This window comes from Arachis hypogaea, chromosome 9, assembly GCF_003086295.3.
Source record: "Arachis hypogaea cultivar Tifrunner chromosome 9, arahy.Tifrunner.gnm2.J5K5, whole genome shotgun sequence".
In the NCBI taxonomy this organism is placed as follows: domain Eukaryota; kingdom Viridiplantae; phylum Streptophyta; class Magnoliopsida; order Fabales; family Fabaceae; genus Arachis; species Arachis hypogaea.
In genome coordinates this window covers 20,559,948-20,585,320 of record NC_092044.1, presented here as the reverse complement: position 1 = coordinate 20,585,320, position 25,373 = coordinate 20,559,948, and the positions used below count along the sequence as shown (strand labels likewise).

The 25,373-nt window shown below is 36.5% G+C and overlaps 2 protein-coding genes across 2 annotated transcripts; one reads left to right on the top strand and one right to left on the bottom strand.

The window, feature by feature from the left end:
* The first annotated feature begins 16,645 nt into the window (after window positions 1-16,645).
* Window positions 16,646-17,910, top strand: LOC112710652 (uncharacterized). The gene has a single exon (XM_025762974.3). The coding sequence runs from the start codon at window positions 16,767-16,769 to the stop codon at window positions 17,697-17,699; it is 933 nt and encodes a 310-aa protein (XP_025618759.1). The 5' UTR covers window positions 16,646-16,766; the 3' UTR covers window positions 17,700-17,910.
* A 246-nt stretch (window positions 17,911-18,156) lies between these two features.
* LOC112710651 (DEAD-box ATP-dependent RNA helicase 3, chloroplastic) lies at window positions 18,157-25,075 on the bottom strand. Its single transcript, XM_025762973.3, has 10 exons — window positions 24,416-25,075; window positions 23,668-23,798; window positions 23,173-23,587; window positions 22,480-22,578; window positions 22,110-22,334; window positions 21,113-21,490; window positions 20,024-20,167; window positions 19,417-19,512; window positions 19,060-19,316; window positions 18,157-18,649 (listed from the first exon to the last, which is right to left on the bottom strand). The coding sequence occupies exons 1-10, from the start codon at window positions 24,869-24,871 to the stop codon at window positions 18,562-18,564; spliced, it is 2,289 nt and encodes a 762-aa protein (XP_025618758.1). The 5' UTR covers window positions 24,872-25,075; the 3' UTR covers window positions 18,157-18,561.
* Between the last annotated feature and the right edge of the window lie 298 nt (window positions 25,076-25,373).

Below are 25,373 nucleotides of genomic sequence, written 5' to 3'. Positions count from 1 at the left end.
AAAAAGAAAGTAAGAAAGGAGGAAGAAAGAAATAAGAAGGGAAAGAAAATATTTAGATTTGGGGAAGAAAATATAAGATATCTTGGCCGATCTGGATAAGCTGTGCGGCGCAAGTGAGGTGAAAGCGTAGGTCACGCGTTCGCGTGGATAGCGCTTCGATGAAGTGACGCGGACGTGTGGGTCACGCGTTCGCATGGAGTGTTTCGTGCCCTTAGCGCGAGGGCAGCCTTGCGGTCGCGCAACTCTCTGTTTGAAACTTATTTTGCCAAATTTTAAGGTGACGCGGTTGCGTGGGGGACGCGATCGCGTGTTTGGCCTTTTTCTAAAAAACGGCGTGGACGCGTGGGGCACGCGTTCGCGTGGTAGGGCTTGTGCTTCTAGCACGAGTCCAGCCCCACTCCATCATAACTTGCTGCCATACACCCTTTTTTTATGCCGATTTTCAGGTCACGCGTTCGCATTGGTGACGCGGACGCGTGGGAGGTATTTTTCGCAAATGACGCGAACGCGTCAGCGACGCGGTCGTGTGGATCAATTTGTGCCAAAGGCACGCCTCCAGCCACGCTTTTACGTGACTTTCTGTAAAGTCTCTTTTCTTCCTTGAGGCACATATAACGCGGATGCGTCGCGGGCCGTTTTTTATAATAATGTAGTATGCAGAATGCAATGCTAATATGAATGTTATGCATGATTCCAGGTCCAATCAAAATTCAAAAACAAACAAAACAGACTAAAATTAAAACTAAAAAAGGAATTATCATACCATGGTAGGTTGTCTCCCACCTAGCACTTTTAGTTAAAGTCCTTAAGTTGGACATTTGGCGAGCTCCTTGTCATGGTAGTTTGTGCTTGAACTCATCTTGAAACTACCACAAATGCTTGGACTTCCAATAAGCTTCAACATCTCCAAATAAATTCACCAGGCGTTAATGAAGTTCTCCACAAGCTTTGAGCTCCCAAAGTTGATCCTCATATATTCCCAGATCCCAAATCTTGTTTCGACACCCGTCTTCAAGTTGATCATCGTTGTTCCAGCCGAGTGGCAAGCAATTTGAATTCTAACTAAAGCGGCTAAACAACATCCTAGACCCATTCAATTGAGCTCTACACCAACACTTGCATTTAAACTTTGAGCTTCCAGCCATAATGAACCTAGGATTGTGTTGCCCACCACTAACCATCTTTCTCTTAGTCTTAATGCCACAAAGAGTTCTAAGTGGACCATCCGTCTCCAGTAGCCCATATTCAAGTGGGAAGGTAAAGGTCAAGGATAAGAATTTTACCCACTTGAACGTTGTGTTGGATGGTAATAGTCGTGGGAGAGGTGTTTTTATTGAACTTGCAAGCTCCACTTCCTTGTGCTCTTCTTTGACATCTTCCACCTCTTTGCAAGCTTCTTCAATTTCAACCTCTTCCTCTTGGTAGCTTTCTTCTAATTCAATCTCTTCTTCATTGCTCATCGAGGGCATGGGAGGTTGTGCCTCTTCTTCTTGAATCTCCATCTCTTGATCAACTTCTTCCAAGTCTTCAACCATGATATGCCTTGGAGGTTGTACACCCTCCTGAACATCAAATTCACCCGTCTTGGAAAGAGGCTCTATGACTTGACTTTCCCATGGAGGTTCAGCATCTCCTAAGTCGTCAACCACTTTTTTCCTTTTCAAAAATTGTTGCTTTGTCCAGTTGTTTAAGTATAAAATTGTACTCCTCCTTGATGATTTCTTTTCTATGATAACTTTCTTCAACTACTCTTTCATCTGCAAAGGTCTCTTCTACCTTCACCCTTAGTGCCTCCTCTAGCTCCTTATGAAGTATGGATTTGCGAAGATGATTCCTTCTCTCTTGTTCCATGTCAATAGCATCATTGGGATCATGTTGCTCTTAGATTGATGGATGTGGGTGCTCTTCCATAGATGGTGGTGATGGGATGGAGAGATCATTCTGTGGTTGAAAAGGAAGTGCACTAGAGCTTGAGGGTTGAATATTGGAGGTGGAGGATTGGTCCATGCGGGATATAAGATTTTGGAGTGTAGAGGTGAGACTAATGAGAGAAGTAAGTGTGTTCTCCATGAAGGTTTGGGGTGGATAGGAGGGTTCATTATTTTAGAGAAAGGGTGCATGGTAGGAAGGTGGTTCTTCTTGATAAGGATATGGAGATGATGAATATTGAGGTGGTGGTTCTGGGTATGGTTTATATGGTGGTTGGTATGGTGGATAAGGATTAGGGTCATATGGAGGTGAATGGTGGAAAGGGGCTTGTGAGTATGGTGGTCCAAGGTTATGTTGAGGAGGGGTTTCATAGGCATATGGTGGTGGTTGTTGATAATCAAAAGAGTACTCACCATAGCCATTGCCTTGATATGCATCACAGAATGGTTGTTGATAGTCCATTGGAGGTGGTTGTTGCCATGAGGGTTGATCAAGTCCTTGTGACTCCTCCCATCTTTGATTGTCCCATCTTTGATGCAAGTTGTCATTATAATCTCCTCTTCCTGCAACATAATTGTAACCAGACTCATAGCCAAATGGGTGAGAGTTCATAGTAGTAAGAGAAAATAAAAACAAAAACTAACAAAAAGAAAATATTTTGAAAAAGATATGATTTTTTGAAAAAAGATAAGATAAGATTTTGAAAAAGATATGATTTTTGAAAAAAATATAAGATTTTGAAAAAGATATGATTTTTTTGAAAAAAAGATAAGATAAAAAAATTTTAAAATAAAAATCTGAAATTTTTTTTGAAAAATATTTACAATAATCAATAATAAGGCATACGTTTGCAATTCCCTGGCAACGGCGCCATTTTGACGAGCGAATTTCTATCGGTAAAGAAATTCACAAATATAATCACGTTGTAAGTATAGTTTCTAAACCAATAAAAAATCCTTTCATACAAAAGTTTTGGTTGTCACAAGTAACAAACCCCTTTGAAATTGATAACCGAAGTATTTAAACATCGGGTCGTCTTCTCAAGGAATTACAAGGAGGTATGATTTATTATTGGTTATGGAAAAAGGTATGTTTTTGGGGTTTTTAAAAGGTTTGAACAAGAGAAATAAATTGCAAGGGAAATAACTTAGTAATTGAAAAACTCTTGGCAAGGTATGAGAACTGGAATTCCTATCCTAGTTATCCTTATCAGGTGTGATGAGAATTGGGTTTTAACCCAACTTGGTCAGCCTTTACTAAACAAAGGAAGGTCAAGTAGACTAATTAGCTTGATCCTCAAGTCCTAGTCAATCCTTATGGAAGGACTAGCTTTAGAGTGATCCAGATCAATCAGTAATTCCAATTTTAATCAACAGCTGAGTTTGATAACTCAAGTGTCTCCAAATAATCAACCAAAGCTAAGAATGTAAAAAGCTAAATAAAAGCAAAGATCTGAAATATCTCAAATTGAATTAATAAAAGAAAATCGATCCAAACATAAAGAGTTCATAAACCAAATTGAGAAATTAAGTAAAAGGAACACTGAACGTGAAAATTGAGAAGAAGAAATCCTAATTCCTTTAAGAGGAATCCTAATCCTAAATCCTAAGAGAGAGGAGAGAACCTCTCTCTCTAACAACTACATCTAAAAACTAAAATTGTGTGTATGATCTGATATGTTGAGTCTCTGCAGGTTCCCCTGACTTTAATCTATGTTTTTGGGCCGAAATCTGGGTCAAAATGCGGCCCAAAATTGCCCCCAGCGTTTTCTGTTAATTCTGTAGATCGTGCATGTCACGCGTACGCGTCGTCCACGCGTGCACATCATTCAGCATTTTTCCTTGCCACGCGTACGCGTCGTCCACGCGTACGCGTCGTCCACGCGTTCGCGTCACTTGTGCAGCTTCCAATTCACGCGTTCACGTCAGGCACGCGAGCGCGTCACTGCGTTTTCCTCTATTTCGCGCGGTTGTGTGAGTCATGCATCCGTGTCGCTTCTCGCTGGTCATCTCCTTGATTTCTTGTGTTCCTTCCATTTTTGCAAGCTTCCTCTCCATTCTCTAAGCCATTTCTGCCCTACGAAGCCTGAAACACTTACGCACAGATCATGGCATCGAATGGTATAAAAGAGAAATTAAAATACACAATTTAAAGCTTTAGGAAGCAAGTTTTCAATCATAGAATAAATTTGGGAAGGAATTGTAATATCATGCAATTCATATGAATAAGTGGGTGAAAAGCTTGATAAAAACCACTCAATTTAGCACAAGATAAACCATAAAATAGTGGTTTATCAAAGGTGCACTATGTTAAGGGCGTTCACACGCCTTTTGCGGAGGAACAGAGTTTACATTTTTACTACCTGTGCGTACGCACACCTCTATGCGTACGCACACATTTGAATACTTTCCTGGGCGTGTGCACGCACATGCCCTGTTTCTCAACTAAAATCTTGTTTTTAACTGCTTCACCTTCCTAACAAGCTTGTAAACTTCTGTGACACCTATTTAAGACTTTTTGGCTTGTTTTTGGATGTTAAACATAGATAATACTATAAGTGAGTTTAACTAGATATCTCTGGCAAAAGTTTAGAAGACGGAGACTTAGGTTTCAGGAGTACTAAGGGTGATTTAGATGAGTGAAGCAGTAGAGTGTTGTAAAGACGATTGGTATGATAAGATTATGGTGTTAAGGATTTGAGGATGAACTTCATACATTGAGGATGAATGATTGTAGACTATGAGATGGATATGAATGGACTTGTGCTATGAGCAGTGATCTCTGAGAGTGAAATTGTGATTATGATATGTATTGTTCTCCGTCGTAGGGGCTGTGGCAGTCTCCTGCCTATGTTCGGATGTGAGGGTTGAAGCTGGGCTTCTTACTCATAATTATCGCTCCAGAGGAAGGTGGTAGGGCACTCATCCCTCGAAAATTTTCTCCTGAGCATGGGTTTCTCTCTGGTTGCAAGGTGGTAGGGCATTAACCCACGGAACCATGCGGCATCCAGAGTAAGGTGGTAGGACACTCTCCCTCGGAACGTTTCCCTCTGAAAGGAGAAGGTGGTAGGGCACTTATCCCTCGGAATTATTCCTCCTGAGTATGCGCAACAAAGAGACTAATCTTGATTTGCCGACCGGATTTTAAGTCGGGCTTAGCACTATAACCGACATGTGATATCACAGCCAATAGGACAGACATTCATCATATACATCTTCTATATGTATGCTTGCTTTGATTACTTGAGTTTGCCTAATTGTATAATATGCCTACTTGCTTCTTGAATTACTTATTATATATGAATACTATCTGTGTTTTACTTGCTTGCATTATCTATGTTTGTTTGGTGTTGATGAGGATAGGTAGGCGATGGCAATGGGTCGCATGGAGGGTAGGTTGGCGAAGGCTGTGGGATACATCAGTGTGATTAGTATTAGTTAGAATTCCCCTAAGTTTGGGTAACCCGGTTTATGGTTTAAGTTCTTTATTTATTTATTTTATTCTAATCTTGAATTTTCGTATTCGATGTGAAGTTCTAGGGTTGCCTTCGGCGTCACAGAGCCTTATATCTTACATTATTGGGCACTGTTACCATACTGAGAACCCCCGATTCTCATTCCATACTTTGTTGTTGATTTTCAGATGCAGGTCGTAATTCACCTCGGAGAAATTGCAGACATGGTGGTAAAGCGGAGTATGGTTTCTTCCTGGTTTATTTCTGTTTTATTTTGTTGTAATGCTTTCTCTCACCCTTTTTTTTTTAGACTTTATGGCCTTAGAGACTTATTTGAGAGATAAGTTGTATAAGCTGTTTTAACTCTAAAACTCTGTATTTTTCTATTTATAACTAGTCGGCTTAAACTCCACAGGCTGCGGCTAGTTCCCTATGATTATTATACTCTTATATCTATATATGTTCTATTCTCTTGCATCTATACCTTGTGTCTTGTGCGTTAGCTTTGTGTGAATGTTTCGTACTTTTGTAATTCTATTTTTTGAGCTAAATTCTTCATTGGGCTTCTAGAATATATTATTTTCTTCTATATAAATATGTATAAACCTTAGAATTGTTGTAACCTTTGATTAACCTTTGCCTTACGGCTAGAGGTAAGGCTTAGGGTAATTAGGGTGTTATATTTAGCACTGAAATTACTTAAAATTGGCACCAGCAGTTCAGTAACATGGCACAAAAAATATTAAATATTTCTAAAAAAAATATTTTATTTCATGAAGATTTAAGTTGCATATTCACAAATTTTGATAGAAAAGAGAATAAGTGAAAAAATCTGTAGATAATGCAATAAAATTGAGCAAAACAAGTGCAGTAAAAGAGAATATTAGTACTTTTGTTACTAATTCTGTAACACCCTGTTACCCTAAGCCTTACCTTTAGCCGTAAAGCAAAGGAAAACAAAGTGCTACGACAGTTCTAAAGCTTATAATTAGTCACATTATCATCAATGAATTCATTCAATTCATCAAAACTCCTCAATTATTTATTTTTAACATGAACTACAATAACCAATAATCAATATCATCATCAGCAGTCATCTTCAAACATCAACACCCACCACCATAACTCATCAAAGTCATCATACTTATCAATAATATATATATATATATATATATATATATATATATATATATATATATATATATATATATATATATATATATATATATATATCTTCACATACAAACTCATTCAACCATCATCAAGCATAACATGTACATACAAATATTCATACAACTACATCATTCAAACTTATCTTAAAGGCCACTAGTCTAAGTGTCCAGAAATATTACATATTACATAAAGAAAACTGAAACCATACATTGGCTGATTCCTAATATGCACAAACACCTAAAGCTTGATTCCAACAAGCCTCAAGCACCAATGCCACTTCCAAAACTCACCAACTATCAAGCTATACACATATAATATACCAAAAATCAACATTATGGCTAACCAAAACATCAAACCACAAGAGTTTGAAGAGACTAATCTTACCCAATGACTTAGAGAGAAAATCCAACAATAATCCAATGCTAGATCACCCCTAAACAAACAAAATTACAAAATCTACTAAAAAATAAAACAAAAAATGCAAAAATGTTAGGGCAGAAAACTGGAGCATGAGACACAAGTTATTACCAGCAAAACTTAGTTAAAAATGACGGGCTCAGCAAGAGTTTCACGTGACCGCAAATGGCTCGTCAATCGAAGATCCGTAGTGCAAGATATGGCCAAATGAAGGAGAAGATGAATAGTGAAATCTCAATCTCTCTTCCTCTCTTCACTTCAACGCCCCTTTCTTCAAAATAGGGCAAGAATGAGCTGAATGCTCATTAAAGGGTGTTTATATATGTTGGGATTGGGCATAACTTGGGCCCGATCTAACCCGTTAGTATTTTTAGCCCAATCGGCCCACTTTGGGCCAAAACCTTTAGAATTAGTCCCCGATTTTCAATTCTAAATTATTTTTGTCCTTTCAAAACAATCAATTCATTTTTTCAAAATGTTATTTTTCTCAATACGCGGTACCAGACAGACTAGAGCCAGTACTGCCGTCTTAAGTACCAGTACACATTTTTACAAAAAAAATCGCAAAAGATACATTTTTCAATTCAGAAAAATCTATTGAATCCGAATCTTACCTTTATATGTTATTGAAAAACAATTTTTTTCGAACCTATTCTGGGTAATTAATTTATAATTTTATTAAAGCGGTTATTCTAGTTCTTACATTCTCCCCTCCTAATTAGGAATTTTGTCCCCAAAATTCGAATCGCGTGATATTTCCTCCATGAAGCGTCCTGCTACTAACATCATCGACATAATTAAGTAGTCAAAGCATCCCGTCCATCATTGCTCTACCGTGTCGATGCTCCCTCACACTTTTCGCTGCGTCACTCTGATTAGTTGCCATTAAGAATCCGAATTACTCCACTACATCAAACCAAATTTTCCTTAAAATCAAATACCTCTTTTGTAACATTTTCTAAAACTTTTAAAACAAGATCAATCTAAATTAGTTCAATGTCAAAACTTTTTCAAAAGACTCAAAAATTATTTATTCTTAAATCAATTATTTTAAATCATGATTTTCCTTAAATTCATTAAAATCCTTAAATAATAACTTTTCAATTTGAATCCCTTTCGATGAGTTAAATTACAAAACAAATTCACAAATTAACAAAATCATAGAACTCACTTTCTCTATAAACCATATCATTTAAAATAAGAATTCCGACCTAGTCTTAAAACCAAATCATTTAAACCAAAAGTTCCAAACCAAATTTGAAAATCAATCTAAGCTTTAAAACTTTTTCAACCTGATTTAAGATCATACCGGTTAAAAATTGAAAATCATAATTAAAAATTCCAAAAGCATTTATCTTCAGTCTGTAGTTGCATCAGTTGGGACTTCCCTTGCCACCGGTGCTGAGCCTCACCAATCAACTGATATGCCGTAAACTCCACAAACTAGTTTCCCGAAACATGTTGAGCTTGTAACGCATTGGCTAGGTTAGTCATCCTCAATATCTCTCCATGAACGTGATTGACCTCGTCCGCGAGTTGCCATTCGGGGTCATGTCTACAGTAAACAATCGATATCGAGGTGATCAGTCTCAATATCTCAAGCCTAGTGCTTCAATTATCCCAGAAAGGCACTCACAAACAATAATGTTATGCATATAAAAAAAATATCCTACATAGCACAAGAGAAAAATAACCCAAAGTGTACAATGAAGCACAATTGGTCCTTCCCTCAGGCTCACGAGGACGAACCTCTCTGATACCATAAATGTAACACCCCATTACCTTAAACCTTACCTCTAGCCGTAAAGTAAAGGATAACAAAGTGCTACAATAGTTCTAAAGCTTAATATATATATATATATATATATATATATAAAACTAGAATCCCGATGAAAGAGTAAAGTTTAAAGTCGCATAAAACGGAATTACAAAAACGCAAAGCGTTCACACACGATAACTAAACGCATAGGCACGGACAAAAAAAGACATAATATATATAAAACAACGTAGATAGCTCCAAGATACACAAGGTAATAATTAAAATAACAAGATATATATATGTATGATATACCAAAAAGAGGACTAGTCACAACCTGCGGAGTTTAGGCCGGCTAGTCAAACTGAAATACCAAATTGTTTTAGAAGTTGAAAACAGCTTATACAATTTTTCTCTCAAATCAAGCTTCTAAGTCCAGGAAGTATAGAATACAAAAGGTGAGAGAATAACTACAACAAAAGTAAAGTAAAATAAAGCATAAGAAAGATCACCCTTCGTTCTGTCACCATATCCGCAAACTTATTGAGGTGCGTTGCGACCTGCATCTGAAAAAAACAACAACATATGGTATGAGAACCAAAGTTTTCAGTATGGTAATAGTGCCCAATATGTAAGATATAAGATTCCGAGACGCCAAAGACAATCCTAGAACTTCACATCGAACACAGGTATTCAAGCTTAACGAAATAAATAAATTAAACCATAAACCACAAACCGTAAATAAGGTTATCTAAACTTCGGGGATTTCTAACTAATACCAAATTACATCACTGTCCCACTACCTTTGCCAACCTACCCTCCATGCGATCTCATCGCCACCACCTACCTAACCTCCTCAGTACCAGACAATCACAGATAATGCAAGCAAGTAAAACACAAGTAATATACATGTACAGCAAGTAAAACAACTAGCAAGTAAGCATATTATACATTTAGGCAAAAGATGCAATTAGGCAAAGCAAGAAAAATACATAGAAGATGCACATGATAAATGCATGTCCTATTGACTCGTGATATCACTTGTCGGTCCATAAATGCCAACCCGACACATCCTTTCGGATGTCGCCTTTCTGCCACGTCCTACGATATAGGACCTGGCACGCTTTTGTTCCGAGGATATAGTGCCTGGCATACTATCATTCCGAGGATATAGTGCTTGGCACACTCTTGTGGCAGAAAAGGAAAACAACAACAACATCTGTTTCATCATAAATCATTCTAAGGATATTGTGCCCAGCACACTATCATTCCAAGGATGTAGTGCCTAGCACACTTTCAACATCCAACAAGTCCATTAACCTCAAATCATATCACCACCATTTTCTCCTCTCAATTCATTCTCAACTCTCAAGTCTCAACATTTCAGAGATATAGTATCCGACACACTATCATTCCAAGGATAGTGCCTGGCACACTATCTTTTAATATCCATCAAGCTCATCATTACTTTCCAAATTCTCAACTCATCATAACCATCATCAGTTTTAATTTCACAAATTATCATCCACTCACAAGTTCTCAAAGTCATCGCCAGTAAAGCACTATACTAGTTTACCCATAAATTCAGAAATGTAAGTCTCTGTCTTCTAAACTCATACAGAATTTCACCAATCTCAATCGCAAACCCATTCTTACTAGTCTTAGTGTGTAATTATAAAATAAGAGTCTTAATTGAAAATTAAAGAAGTTTGGAAACATAGAGAACCTTTGAAAACGAAGAAAAACAATTTTTCAGCAAAATAGGGTCTTTGCATACACACACCCCTGCCGTGCGTACGCACACATTGAAAAAGTGAGGCTCGCGTACACAACTCCTTTCTCATGTACGCGAGACTCCTATCCCGAGAGGAATCCCTGCATTGCATGTTAAAACTCGCATACGCATAGCAAAAGTTCACATACTCGCATACGCATAGCAAAAGTTCACATACTCGCATACGCAACACATTGCCCATATACGCGAGACTCCCAGGAAGTAGAGAATACCTGCGTCGTGTGCACAGGTTCATGTACGCATACTGCATCAGACTTAGAAAAATTTTAATGCTGCAGAACTTCAGTTTTAAACACCATACTTTAAACGCTCATAACTTCCTCCACAAAATTCTATTTTCCTCAAACTTTGTACCATTTTAAAGCTCTTTAAACCATATTCAATTTAAAATAAAATCCAACCAATTTCAAAAATCGAAGCTCAAGTTATGATCCACCAAATTTCACTAAAAAACAAGTTTTTACCAAAAGCAACAATTCTCTAATTTTCTAAAACATCAAAATCAAACCAACTCAAAACATACTCAAAACAACCCAAAATCCACAATAGACACTCCCCAATTATTTATCAATTACCTAACTATCAAAACCATTTAATACTCACCTCATCCAACTTCAAGTTCAACCTAAATTCACACCAAAGTTCTTCAATACCACCTTTCAATATTTTCAACAATCATCAATATTACATATATCAAATCTTTCATCCAATTAGTCCCATTATCATCAATCAATTCATTCAATTCATCAAATCTCCTCAATCATTTGTTTTCAACATGAACCACAATAACCAATAATCAAAATCATCATCAACATTCGTCTTCAAACATCAACACCCACCACCATAACTCATCAAAGTCATCATACTCATCAATAATCATCATCTACCAACATATATATATATATATATATTCACATACAAACTCATTCAACCTCTATCCCAACCATCATCAAGCATAACATGTATATACAAATAATCTTACAACCACAGCATTCAAACCTATCTTAAAGGCCACTAGTCTAAGTATCCAGAAACATTACATATTATATAAAGAAAATCGAAACTATACCTTGGCCAATTCTCAATATGAACAATCACCCAAAGCTTGATTCCAATAAGATCAACAAGCCTCAAGCACCAACAACACTTCCAAAACTCACCAACTATCAAGCTATACACATATAACATACCAAAAATCAACACTATGGCTAACCAAAACATCAACCTACAAGATTTTGAAGAGACTTACCTTATCCAATGATATTAGGGATAAAATCCAACAATAATCCAATGCTAGATCACGCTAAACAAAAAAAATCACAAAATCTACTAAAAACCAAAACTCAAAAATGCGAAAATGTTAGGGCAGGAAACTGGAGTATGAGACGTGATTTTTTACCAGCAAAGCTTAGTAATTAGAAATGACGGGCTCAGCAAGAGCTTTGCGTGGTGACAAATGACTCTTTAATCGGAGCTCCGTAGCTTAAGATATGGCCAAATGAAGGAGAAGATGAATAGTAGAACCTAAATCTCTCTTCCTCTCTTCACTTCAGCTCCCCTTTCTTCAAAATGGATTTGGATCTTCTAAATTTTGAATTTCACTTTAAAGAGTAAAGTGTGATCTCTCACCATTTATTTCATAGGTGGGACCAAGAGAAAATATGAGAGAAATCATTCAAGGGTGAGAGATCACACTTTACCCTCTAAAGTGAAAATTCAAATTTTAGAGGATCCAAATTCCTTCAAAATAGGGCAAGAATGAGCTGAATGCTCATTAAAGGGTATTTATATACGTTGGGCTTGGACCCAACTTGGGCCCGGTCCAACCTATTAGTATGTTTAGCTCGTTCGTTCCATTTTGGGCAAAAACCTTTAAAATTAGCGTCCGATTTTCAATTCTAAATTATTTTTGTCCTTTTAAAATAGTAAATTCAATTTTTTAAAATCTTATTTTTCTCAATATGCGGTACCAGATAGACTAGAGCTGATACTGCCGGCTTAAGCACCAGTACACATTTTTACAAAAAATTTCGCAAAAGATACATTTTCCCGCTCAGAAAAATCTATTGAATCCGAATCTCATCTTTATATTTTATAAAAAATCATTTTTAACCTATTCTGGGCAATTATTTTATTATTTTATTAAAGCGGTTATTACGGTTCCACATTCTCCCCTCCTAATTAGGAATTTTGTCCCTAAAATTTGAATCGCGTGATATTTTCTCCACGAAATATCCTGCTACTAATGTTGTCGACATAATCAAGTCGTCAAAGCATTCCGTCACTCATTATAGCTCTACCGTGTCAATGCTCCCACACACTTTTTGCTGCGTCACTCTGATTAGTTGCCATTAAGAATCTGAATTACTCCACTACATCGAACCGAATTTTCTTTTAAATCAAATACTGATTTTGTAATATTTTCTAAAACCTTCAAAACAAGATCAATCTAAATCAGTTCAATATCAAAGGTTTTTCAAAAGATTCAAAAATTATTTATTCTTAAATCAATTACTTTAAAACATGATTTTTCTTAAATTCATTAAAATCCTTAAATCATAGCTTTTCAATTTGAATCTCTTTCAATGAGTTAAATTACAAAATAAATTCACAAATTAACAAAATCATAGGACTCACTTTTTTGTAAACCATATCATTTAATCCAAGAGTTCTAACCTAGTTTCAAAACCAAATCATTTAAACCAAAAGTTCCAAAGTATTGAAAATCATTCTAAACTTTAAAACTTTTTCAACATGATTTAAGGCCATACCGGTTAGAAATTGAAAATCTTAATTAAAAATCCCAAAAGTATTTATCCTCAGTCTGTAGCTGCATCAGTCGGCATTTTTCTTGTCAAACCGGTCAAACCGTGAACCAACAAGAAAGACGCATCGGATAGATAGCATAACCGCTGAATTTAAAAATCGGAGTTGAACCGCCGAACCGGCCGAGAACCGTCCGATCGAACCGAACTGGGACCTGGCCAGTTTTTTTATTGTTCGCCCAAACGGCGCCATTTCATTCATTGAAACCCTAACCAAAGCTACGCACTCTCTCAAGTCTCACTCACTCAGTCACTCCTTCTCCTTCCTCTCACATGCGCCTCTCATCTTAGTCTCCTCCCTTACTCCCACATTCTTCTTCTTCAACTTTTGAATTGGAAAGTTTTGCCACCACTGCTGTTCTTCTTCTTCGTCGTTCTTCAACGTCCAACCACTGTTGTTGTCTACACTGCAATAGACCAACAGCGTCGTCACAACGCGTGTTCCACCTCCTTTTTGGCCGAGCTTCCACCGCTATCTCGCCAAGGTTCTACTACTCTTCAAGCTCTGTTCCCCCACGCTCCAGCCCCTGTCTTTCTGTTCGAGCTGCTTAGCCCTCTGTTCTGACCTCTCCTCGCGTGTTAGAGCTGCCGTTCAACCGCTGTTTTGTTTCTGTTCAACCATCTCCATCGCATTTCGAAGCTCCAGCTCCATTTCCCTGTTCTGTTCAAATTTCAGAACATGCTCCAGTCTAAGGTAATTTATTTTCCTTTACTTGTTCTTTCTTGTATTAATTGTTCAGTTATTATTTTATTTAATTGTTGTTTTTAATGATTAGTATGTGGTTCCAATTCTTGTTTTGTTGTTGGTTTGCTGTATTTTAAAGCTTTAGTTGTTCTTGTTATTTTGATTTTCAGTTCTAATTGATCTTATTAACTTGTTAATTTAATAAATTAATATTTTAGTGCTATTCTTAACTTTTAAATTTTAGATTGTTAAGTTGTTATGTTGTTCTTGACCTTTTGATAATTTGTTAATTTTATAAATTTTTCTTGTTATGGTTTGTTGTTCTTGATTTGATAAATTGTTCATGTTATTAATGTTAATTTGATAAATTATTTGTGTTTTTTATCTTAATTAATTGTCCTTGTTATTAGGAAGAGAATGGAACTGAGGTATATCAATTTACAGGTAGCTATAAATTGAAAAGAGGACATTCATTGGGCAGAGCTCTTTTGTTACTTCATTAAATATTTTTTTGGGTTTTTGATGCAACACCTGAGATTAAAAATTGAATGGAAGATGAGCAATATTAACTTTCTTTTCGTTTGTTTGTTTGAATATGAATTCAAGATTCTGTAAAATTGACTTTTACTAGGAATCCTACAGCTTGCTCAATATGTTTCAGTTCCTTCCAGGCTGAGCCAACATACTGTGCATGACAGATTCAGGTTATGATATAAATATGGAATAGAAGGAATGGTCTCAAATGGTTGATTGGTGCTCACCTCATCAGTGGCCTCAATACACAATCTCTCTAATTCATCAATCATGCTTTTACATACTCTCCATTGCTGAATAAACAACACTCATGACGTAACAGAAGACTAGCAGTGATCAAATTAAATACATCAAAATATTAGTATTTTCTGTGCAGCAATTCGACATGTAATACGAAGATGGTGAATAATTGAATGGTTTGTAATTGATTATTTTTTTGTTATTTGACTTTTGTGTTTGTATTTGGATGAGATTATAATATTGTGGTTGATGTAATACTTTTAGTTTGGATAATATTTTAAAGATTATATTAGTCTATAATGATATTTTTGTGTGTTTATTTATATTTTATTGATTATTTTTTTATAAAACATTTTTTTGGTTCAATTACGGGCGAATTGGTTGAACTTATGAACCAGTGAACCAGTAACTAGAGCGGTTCGATGACTGATTCGGTTTTCAGAACCTTGCTCACCAATTAATTGATATGCCACAAACTCGACAAACTGGTTTTCTGGAACATGTTGAGCTTGTAACGCATTAACTAGGTTAGTCATCTTCACTATCTCTCCATGAACGTGATTGACCTCGTCCGCGAGTTGCCATTCGGGGTCATATCTACACTAAATAATCGATATTGAGGTGATCAATCTCAATATCTCAAGCCTAGTGCTTCAATTATCCCAGAAAGACACTCACAAACAAGCATGCTATGCATATCAAACAGATATCCTAAATAGTACGAAAGAAAAACGACCCAGAGTGTACAACGAAGCACAATCGGTCCATCCCTCAGGCTTATGAGGAAGAACCGCTCTGATACCATAAATGTAACACCTCGTTACCCTAATCCTTACCTCTAGCTGTAAAGCGAAGGATAACAAAGTGCTACGACGGTTCTAAAGTTTATATATATATATATATCCAAGAATTTATATAACTAGAAGCTCAATGAAGAAGTAAAACTCAAAGTCGCATAAAACGAAATTACGAAAATGCGAAGCGTTCACACACGATAACTAAACGCGTAGGCACGGATAGAACAAGACATAATATATATAAAATCTTGTACATAGCTCTAGAATACACAACGTAATAATTAAATTAACAAGATATATATAAGTATGATATACCAAAAAGAGGACTAATTACCTTTATATTTTATAAAAAAAAATATTTTTTTTAAACTTATTCTGGGCAATTAATTTATTATTTTATTAATGCGATTATTTCGATTTTTACAAATTTCACTTCACGTGTCGTGTTAATAAATTTTGCCGTCGTTAATAATAGAAGTGATAGAAGAACTTATATAACCAACTTGAAATTATTAAAGATGAACTTTGATTTAAAAAAAAAGAAGAATGTTAAAATATTATTAAAATTTATTATTTTATATCATCAGTTAGCTATTAATATTTAAAAATATAGGATAAAATATCTTATTAGATTATTAGACTAAAAAAATTAAATTAATTATTAAATAATAATTACATAATAAAATAATAAATTTTGATAACTCTAGTATTTTTATAAAAAAAATTCAGAAGTCAATTTGGTCAACAAGTAATCTTTTTTCTCTTATTTAAATCTATTCCCTTTATTTAGGAGTGGAAAGCTTTCAAATATATTAATACATAGATATTTTAGGATTATATTACTTATACAACAAAATAAGTTATTAGTATAAAATACATATTAAAATATAAATATATATTAAAAATAAATTAAATTACACATATATTTATACATAAATTTATTGATTTTGATATACGAAATTGTATTTTTGTTATATATATATATATATATATATATATATATATATATATATATATATATATATATATTATACGACTTAAAAACATTTAATTAGGAGTGTCCTATGAGCTTGTATTTCCTTCTCATCATTCCTTCAATCGCATATAGCACAATAGCAGCACTCTATCAAATAACAAAGAAATTCGCAGAGACACAGCATCATGGCATCGATGGCCTTCCCTGGCACCGCCACCACCAGAGCCGCACTCTCATCTCTATCGCGCGCCTTCTTCTTCTCCTCCTCCCGCACCCGCACTCCCACCTCCCTCCTCCAACCACCACCCATCTCCGTCTTCTCCTCACACTCACACCCATATCCCAAATCTTACAGCTTCCACTTCACAACGCGCCCATTCACCTCCAAGAAACCCAACACTACAATCGACACCAAACTCAACTTCTCACTCTCCGACTCTGACTCCGACTCCGATGAAGACAGCGTTGTTGCCGCCACCAAAGACAACAAGAACAGCAATAAGGGAAAGCTACCACCCCCCTACGACCCATTCAGCAAGAAGCCCCCGAAACAAGAGCCCGAGGACCCCAAGGACCTGCAAGGAATCTTCCACAACATGAGAAGCGGCGATGGCCTCATGAACCATGCAGTTAAGATGTTCGACGCATTGTCCAAAGAGGGTCTCACGCACGTGGCGCTAGAGCTCTTCGCTGAGATCAAGGACAAAGGTCACGTGCCGGACGTGGTGGCCCACACGGCCATTGTTGAGGCCTACGCCAACGCGGGCCGGCCCAAGGAAGCTCTAAAGGCCCACATGAGAATGCTGGCATCTGGGGTTACACCCAATGCATATACTTACGCTGTGCTTATAAAGGGGCTTGCTGGTGGGAAGGTTTTGAAGGATGCCAAGAGATTTGTGTTGGAGATTATGGATAAGGGGATGAAGCCCAGTGCCGAGACTTACACGGCGGTGTTTGAGGGGCTGGTTAGGGAAGAGAAGGTTGACGAGGCTATGGAGTTGTTGGGGCAGATGAAGGAGAAGGGGTTTGAACCTGATGAGAAGGCTGTGAGGGAGGTTATGAGCAATAAAAGAGGACCAGTTTTCAGAACTGTTATGAACGTTCTTTTTGGAAAATGAGCAGTGTGTGTGATTTTGGACTTGCAATCTTTTCAGTAGGGAATTGAGATGTTGAAGTCAATTGTGGATGTTGTCTCTTTGCTTCGTCATCAGGTTTCTCAGTTCCTGAATGAGAATGACTTTTTTTTTTTTTTAACTTTTTCCCCTTGCTGTGCAAAACTTTAAGGTCAGTACTCAATACTAGTATAATACTACTTTAAAGTTGCCAAAATGTCATTTTTGCTTGTAAAATATTACTTTATTTCACACCCATTAAGTCACCTCTTTTACCTGCAAATGACATAAATTGGCATACTACTTTCTTGTTGCATCCATGTCCAAATAAAAAACGTAAGTATTTAAATTTACATCTAAATATATGTTTTTGATCAACCAATTTATCCAAAATAACATTTTGAAACGGGATTCTAATACTATATATTTTTTAGATGAGATTGGTGTTTTTGCAAAATCCTGATTGCAGCATAATGACCAACTTGTAAGATGATCTTCATCTCATAAGCAACAATATCATGATCAGTTGGAATTCGTAAACATTCTGCATAACGCCATACTATTAAGCGGTTAAACGGACAAAACAGGACCACATAGTTACTGTTCTTGCCAAAAATGAACACAACCGCAGTACAAATTACAAATAAATTTTACATCATTAAATACATCTTGAATGAGCTAACCAAATACATCGAAGACCCAAGGCTAAGGCCTCTGTGGAGATTGCCCCACGACAGATGCAAAGTGTCTTTGATTCTGTAATCCTTTTGAGCAAGCATCTTTAAATTTCTAGACCCAATAGGCCATCACCAGTGGCAGCAGTAGATCAAGCCTTTGCCGAGGTGGCGCCAAAATGCCGATACATTAGCTAAAAGAAGCTTCGCTTATTGGGACAATCTGATGCGCGATGCCCCGATTCTCCACAATTAAAACAGGCCCCTCCGTAGCTACCACCCCTGCAAGTCACATTTGGATGTCCCATCAGTTGAAGTCAAAGCTTATGATATTCTTCCATAGGAACAAATCTAACAACTCATCTAGACACCTCAAACGTGGCTCCCACCAGCAAGGTTATTCAAATTCAAGTTAATTTGTAATTTGTAAACCCTACGGATTCATAATTTTAGATCTCCAATTTAGATATTTATAAGCTCTTTGAATTCATGTTGAGCTTTACTATTCGAGTTTACCTAGAGTTTAGGTGAACTTTCAAGTTTGATTGCCGTTCCCATCTAAATATTAGTTGTTAGCTTACTATTCAAGAATTATCCTATGTCTAAGTATCACATGGATAAATCTTACTATAACTTTGCATCTCAGGAAAACAAAAGAAAAGCCATTATAACTTGTTTGATGATATGAATACCTGCTTGATTGTCTACCTCCAATCAGCCAGTCATCACTGCTTTTTGCCATTCGAGACCGGCCGTTGCCAGATTTAAAACTTTTACTCCCTCTCCCGTATGAACTACCAAAATCATCGTTAGAGCCTCGGTTTCCCCCATATCCTCGTGAGGTTTTAAAACTTTTCTGATCCCTTGAACCTCTTCGGTTACTTCGTTCTCTGTCGGAAAACTTCCCGTAGTAATCATTTGCAGGTCCATCATCTTGCAAAGCAGGTAACTGCCAATACAAAGAGGGATATGAGATTGCCTTTATGAACTGTTTCACATAAATAACAAACAGTTGAGCATTAAATATATTAATCGAATATTTCATTTACCTTGGTGATCCTGGAAATAGTGTTTCCAGGTGGCAAATCCTTGTTGAGTAACTCTTTAGCAATGTCCTCTGGAAGATCAAAAACAGCTCCTTGAATCTGACATTAGGTATTAACAATGTCAAATAAATTGAACAGCATGGGTTCGTTATCTTGATAGACAATAGTAAAGAAGTTCCTAACACAATAAGGATGTGTTTGGAAGAGAAACTGAGACTAAGAGACAGAAACTAGAAGACAGAGATAGAGAGACTGACACTAAGTTAAGTCTCTGTATTATGTTTGGAGTAAAGTGCATCGAACTGAGTTATGTCTTAGTATCTTATTTGGTTCAAAATAGATATGGATATGAAATAAGAATATTTACTAAAATATCCTTAGTCATTAAAGAAAATGTTAAAGTTTTAGTCCCTGCCTCCAGAAATTCCAGTCCCTTGTGTTCCCATAATGGTACTGAATGGACTGAAATTGTGTCCCAAGACTGAAATTTTAGTTCCAGTCTCTGACCACCAAACACGATACTCAGTCCTATTCCTCCAGTCCCAATTCCAGTCTCTGGAAACAAACACTACGTAATAGAACAATATGGTTTGCATATGAAGTTACTAACCCGGTCATCTGCAATTACATGTATTTTTCCGACTTCTTCAGCAGCAGGAGAATACACATCAGAAAGAAACCCAGTGACCGATCTTGCAGAAAGAAATCTTCTAGAATTATCTCCATCTCGAGTGAGTTGCAATGTAACCCATCCCTGCATTTGACAGAGCTTTCAATTAGCTAATCAAGTACATTCTCGGAAACAGCATTTATAAGATTGAACCAGGTAAGGCAAATAAAATATAATTTTGGATCAACCTTCACTAATTTTTATTTTTTTTATATGTTATCTTAACACTAATCAGGTAATAACTAGATTTTCAAAAGCTTAACTAAGCAAACATTAAATTAAAACCAGTGATATTATACGAATATACAATGGTGTCAGATATAAGAACTAGGAAGAGAAAAAAAAAATTACTGAACTAAATCATATCCCCAGAAGGTATCAAGTTGATATCAGGCATCAGCAACTGGTTTCCAAGAAATGTAAAAGGAATACAGAGAAATGCTAATGGGCAAGGGTCCAGGCAGTCGGAGAGTTCCTAGTCTTTCCCCCAATCTACCTAACTTGAAGCCTGATTCACACTATGCTTTCCCTAGCATAATATATCCTCAACCAATGGCATCCACTCCTCTCAACTGCCAGATCAGCAGTTTCTTACAACGTGTATGCTAACCCATGGACATTTCTTCCTCTTGCTTCTCTTCCATTGGGTAGATTATATTTATTGTAGGGATTCTATCAGTATTCCAAGTTAACTGGTCTTTAGAGTAAGGTGAACATCTATTAAATTGATGAATTATATTCCATCTGCGGTTTAGCTAGAGCAGAATTAGATTTTTCAATTTCATGTTCTGGACAGATTTTGTTACATGAACACCATTTCTATGTTTAGCTTATTGCAAACTTTTTACATAGCCAATGCCTGAATAGAAGAGAAGTGTTGTGTTAGGCCAAACGTAAAATTCTGTTGAATCCCAATGACATGGATTAACATCATTTACATAATGTTGATGAAAGAACACTGAGAACCAATAAATACTTTAGAAACTGGAATGGCTCAAGTTGAAATTGAAATATAAACTTCCCCAATACCTGCTCATGGTTGATTAATGAACGGGATGATGGAGGTCTACAGAATCCACTGAGCTGGGCTAGTGCAGCCGCAAGGGCACTAACCCCTTGTTTTTCAACCAATTTTTGTGCAGTTGCAGTGAAGAACTCAACAGACTCTGGATGAACTCTCTCAAGCGTAGCAACAACTTGTGCAGCAGATGCCTCCAAAATCTCTCCGATAGCTGGTGGACTAACAAATTCAAATTTGCAGCCAACATCACGCTCAAGGGATCTAACTGTTCTCCTCTGGCTACTGGTGTACATCAGAATGGCAGTACCTTCTTTTCCAGCACGCCCAGTACGACCAGAGCGATGCACAAAAGTCTCAGGGTCATTAGGAAGTTCGTAATGGATAACCTGAAAGGAATTTCATTATGTTGAGAGCAGACAAATTCAGTAATAGTCAAAGAAAAGAATCCTCAAATTAATTGGGATATAGATCTTCTACTGCCTCTGGAGGTAAACAGAAAGAGATTGAGATGAAAAATAAAATATAAATAAACAAGTTGCTATTTGGACAAACACAATTTATCAAACAAAATTATAACTGTTAAATCAATTAAATAGTTTACAGTGATCAAGATTGAATGATAAGGTCAGAGGCAAGTGAAATATATCATAATTGACAAATCGAATTCTTCTTGGACAAGCAAATCACATTTAAGGGTCAAGAAATCCCAATTTCAAGATAATTAAGTCCTCAGCTGTCCTGGAGACAATATATCTCAAGAACCCAATTTGTAGACATAAGTTCTCAGAAATTTACAGTTAAATAAATGACTAAATTCCCAATTAAAAATGTCAGTTTTAAAATATGAATTATCGAAGTATAGTGTTCACCGATTGAACCTAATTTAGGACTAACCATTTAATCAAAACTGGATAATAAAAACATAAAACTGCTAGTACACGGGAAGAATCATACAATAGCGAAGACCAGAAAGCACCAAGGGAATATCAAGTCCCTTGAACTTACCAAATCAACATTGGGAATATCAAGTCCACGGGCTGCAACATCCGTGGCAACAAGAACAGTGAACTTCCCTTGCCGAAAGCCATTCAATGTTCTTTCTCTTTGATGCTGAGATATATCACCATGCAGAGCTTCAGAAGCTATACTATTTGTTAATGACAGTGATACTTCATCGGCATCCCTTTTTGTCTGTGTGAAAACAATAGTCTTTCCACCCTTTGCATAGACCTAAAGGTCGTAGACATAGAATTTTAGTTAAATTCAGTGAAATCATTGTACTGCATTCTATAATCAAGATATTTCTGGTATAGACCAGCAACTGACATGGCTTCCATTCATATAAGGATGGACTTTTCAGTTTCAGTAAACTTACAGTTATAAGATCAGAAAGAATTGTCCGCTTTGAAGTGGCAGTGGCTGACATAGCATAAAGTTTGATCCCATTAGCAAGCTTTTCTTCTTCATCACCAACCTTATTTAAAAGAAAAGGAAAAAGTGGGTTTTGATAATCAAGATTATTCTACAATAACTTAAACATTGGTAAACACAATCACAGTTATTTGATAGAGTTGGAATTAAAAATGAAACTAGATGTATCCTGCTAATGTTATTATAGTATAATTCACTCCACAGTGATTCCCCTTCTCTCCAAATCCACTTGTATCAAACAGACAAACATAGAACAAAATGGTAACAAACAGATAAAATTAGGATTACAATGAGGAATTGCAACTAGATTTACAGAGTTGAACCCAAAACGTGCTATATTACAAGCTAGTAAGCCATGAGGTCAATGCTTTGATAGGTTTATCAAAATTTACAACATAAAAAAGACTTCCCTTTTCAGTCAAGTAAGTTTTTCCATCAGCATCAATAAGCTTCAAACATTCAGGAAGAATACCATCAGTTAATCAATACTGTTTTGAAATTCCATGTATAAAATTAGAAAGAAAATGCTGTAACTACATGCTATAATCTATGTTTTCCACTCCACTGACAAACGATTAAGAAAACTATGCTCTGTGCATAATAGGGATCAGAGAAGTCAAAAGCAACAAGAATTTACCAAATCAATTGTCAACGGATTGTTCAGATATTTTCTTGACAATTTCTTCACCCAACCCGGCATTGTCGCAGAGAAAAGCATTGTCTGCCGCTCAGATGGGACCTTTTCCAAAATTACTTCCACATCCTCCTCAAACCCAACAGCAAGCATTTGATCAGCTTCATCAAGAACCAAATATTGAACTTCACTCAATTTAAGGCTGTTCCCATTTATTAGGTCAATTATTCTACCAGGTGTTCCAACCACTACATCAACACCACGCGAAAGAGCACTTTGCTGTGTTACATAAGAAACACCACCATAAACACAAACTGTATTCAGATAAGGTGCAGATTCTTTTATCTCCTTCTCGACCTGCTTTGCTAACTCCCTAGTAGGTGCAAGGACCAATACTTTAGGAAGACGGCCCGAACGCCTGCAATAAACAAACAAATGCATCAATATATCAAGCAATCCTAAAACAAATAGGGTGTATTGTGCATGAATAATATTCACCTGAAGGAACCTTGCTCATCATCAGTGAGGCCTTTAATAATGGGAATCCCAAACGCCAATGTCTTCCCTGTCCCAGTCTTTGCCCGGGCAATGATATCTCTACCTTCTAAGGCAGGCACTAACACAGCTCTCTAATCACCAAACAGAAAGTTAGTAAATTTGCAAGGAGGAAAGGAAACTAAGAGTCCAACCAAATCCACAAAAGAATTTGACAGAAATCATACAATACAAAATCAACATTAGTCGAAATAAGATAAACCCAAATCCATATAACTATAAGTGTTGAGTTAAATTTAACAAAAGCAACTAAAGCATGTATCTAGCTTCCAATAAATTAATAGAAGCACGCGAACACTCAATGAACATATATAATTATAATGAGTGCCACATTTCATGGGAAGAAAAAAACGAAACAGTAAAACATAGAGCCCTAACCCCAAGCAATTGATATAACACGACTAATTTGAAAAACTAGCACGTCTTAAATTATCTATATTCATTGTAGAATACAATTCGTGTATGAATTTGAATGAACTATCTTGTATTTAAATTTTTTATAATAAAGTTTTGAAATTTCTAACAATAATAATAATTTTAATAATTTTTTTCTTCGGGGAATGATCAAAACACAAGCACCTTACATGTCTATACTATAACATTATATATTACATAATATAACATCACCATTCCGAAATAAACCATACATGAAAATTAAAATTAAAATTAAAATCAAATAAAGAACAGAGACCTGAATTGGGAAAAGGCTAGTGATTCCACGTTTCTGGAGCGAGTCGACGAGCCTCGAAGGCAAGCCAAGCTTCGAAATATCGAGCTCATCTTCTCTTGAAGCAATAAAATGAGCGTCACCGTCACTCTCATACTCATAACCAATTTCATCATCATCGCCAACACCGTCAAAACCAAAACCCTTGAAGGCTTCTTCGCTGAGTACGGAAGAGTCATTAGCTGTCACAACTGCATTAGAAGTAGGAACAAAACCGAGCCTGCGCCTATTGCCGTCGTTAAGGTGATAATGAGCTCTGAGAACGGCGTTGAAGTGCGACTTGTTGTCAAACGACAACGAAGGGAGCGAAACGGCGTTGGAAGAACCCGAAGCTGCTGTTGTTGTTGTGGACGTTGCCCTCTTGTGGAGTTCGAGAGCGTGGGTTTGGTATATTGAAGAAACGCCAATAACGGAAACCATTTGAGCGTTTATGTGAGGAAAGGAGTAAGAATAATAATTGCCTTGAAGAAGGAAGGGGAAAAGGGAGAGTTTAGGAGAGGGGAGAGGATAAGGTCACTCTCTCACGCAGCTCGGTGGAGAAATGGATGACCTTATAAGCCTCTAAGTTACTCTGCTAGTATAAGGGGCTTTTTATACAGGGAGTGGATAATTAGCGGCAGCTCCGAGGTTTAGTTGGGGCTTTGGGGAATAAATAAATATAAATAAATACAAAAATACTATTTTTACATCACTCATCAATTCAGCCACCCTTACTAAGTACATTAGAAAATGTTAATGTATGTAGTCTCCATTCTTCTCGTGGTTGATTTGGGGTTTATTCATTTAGAACGTATAAGTTACTTTTCGAGATAAGTTTTAAAGTGGTTTCTGAAGTTGCACTCAAATTTTATAGTAGTTTTTAAATTTAATAGTTACTCATATTCGTCCTTGAAGTTACACTTTGAAACTTAATTTCGTTTTT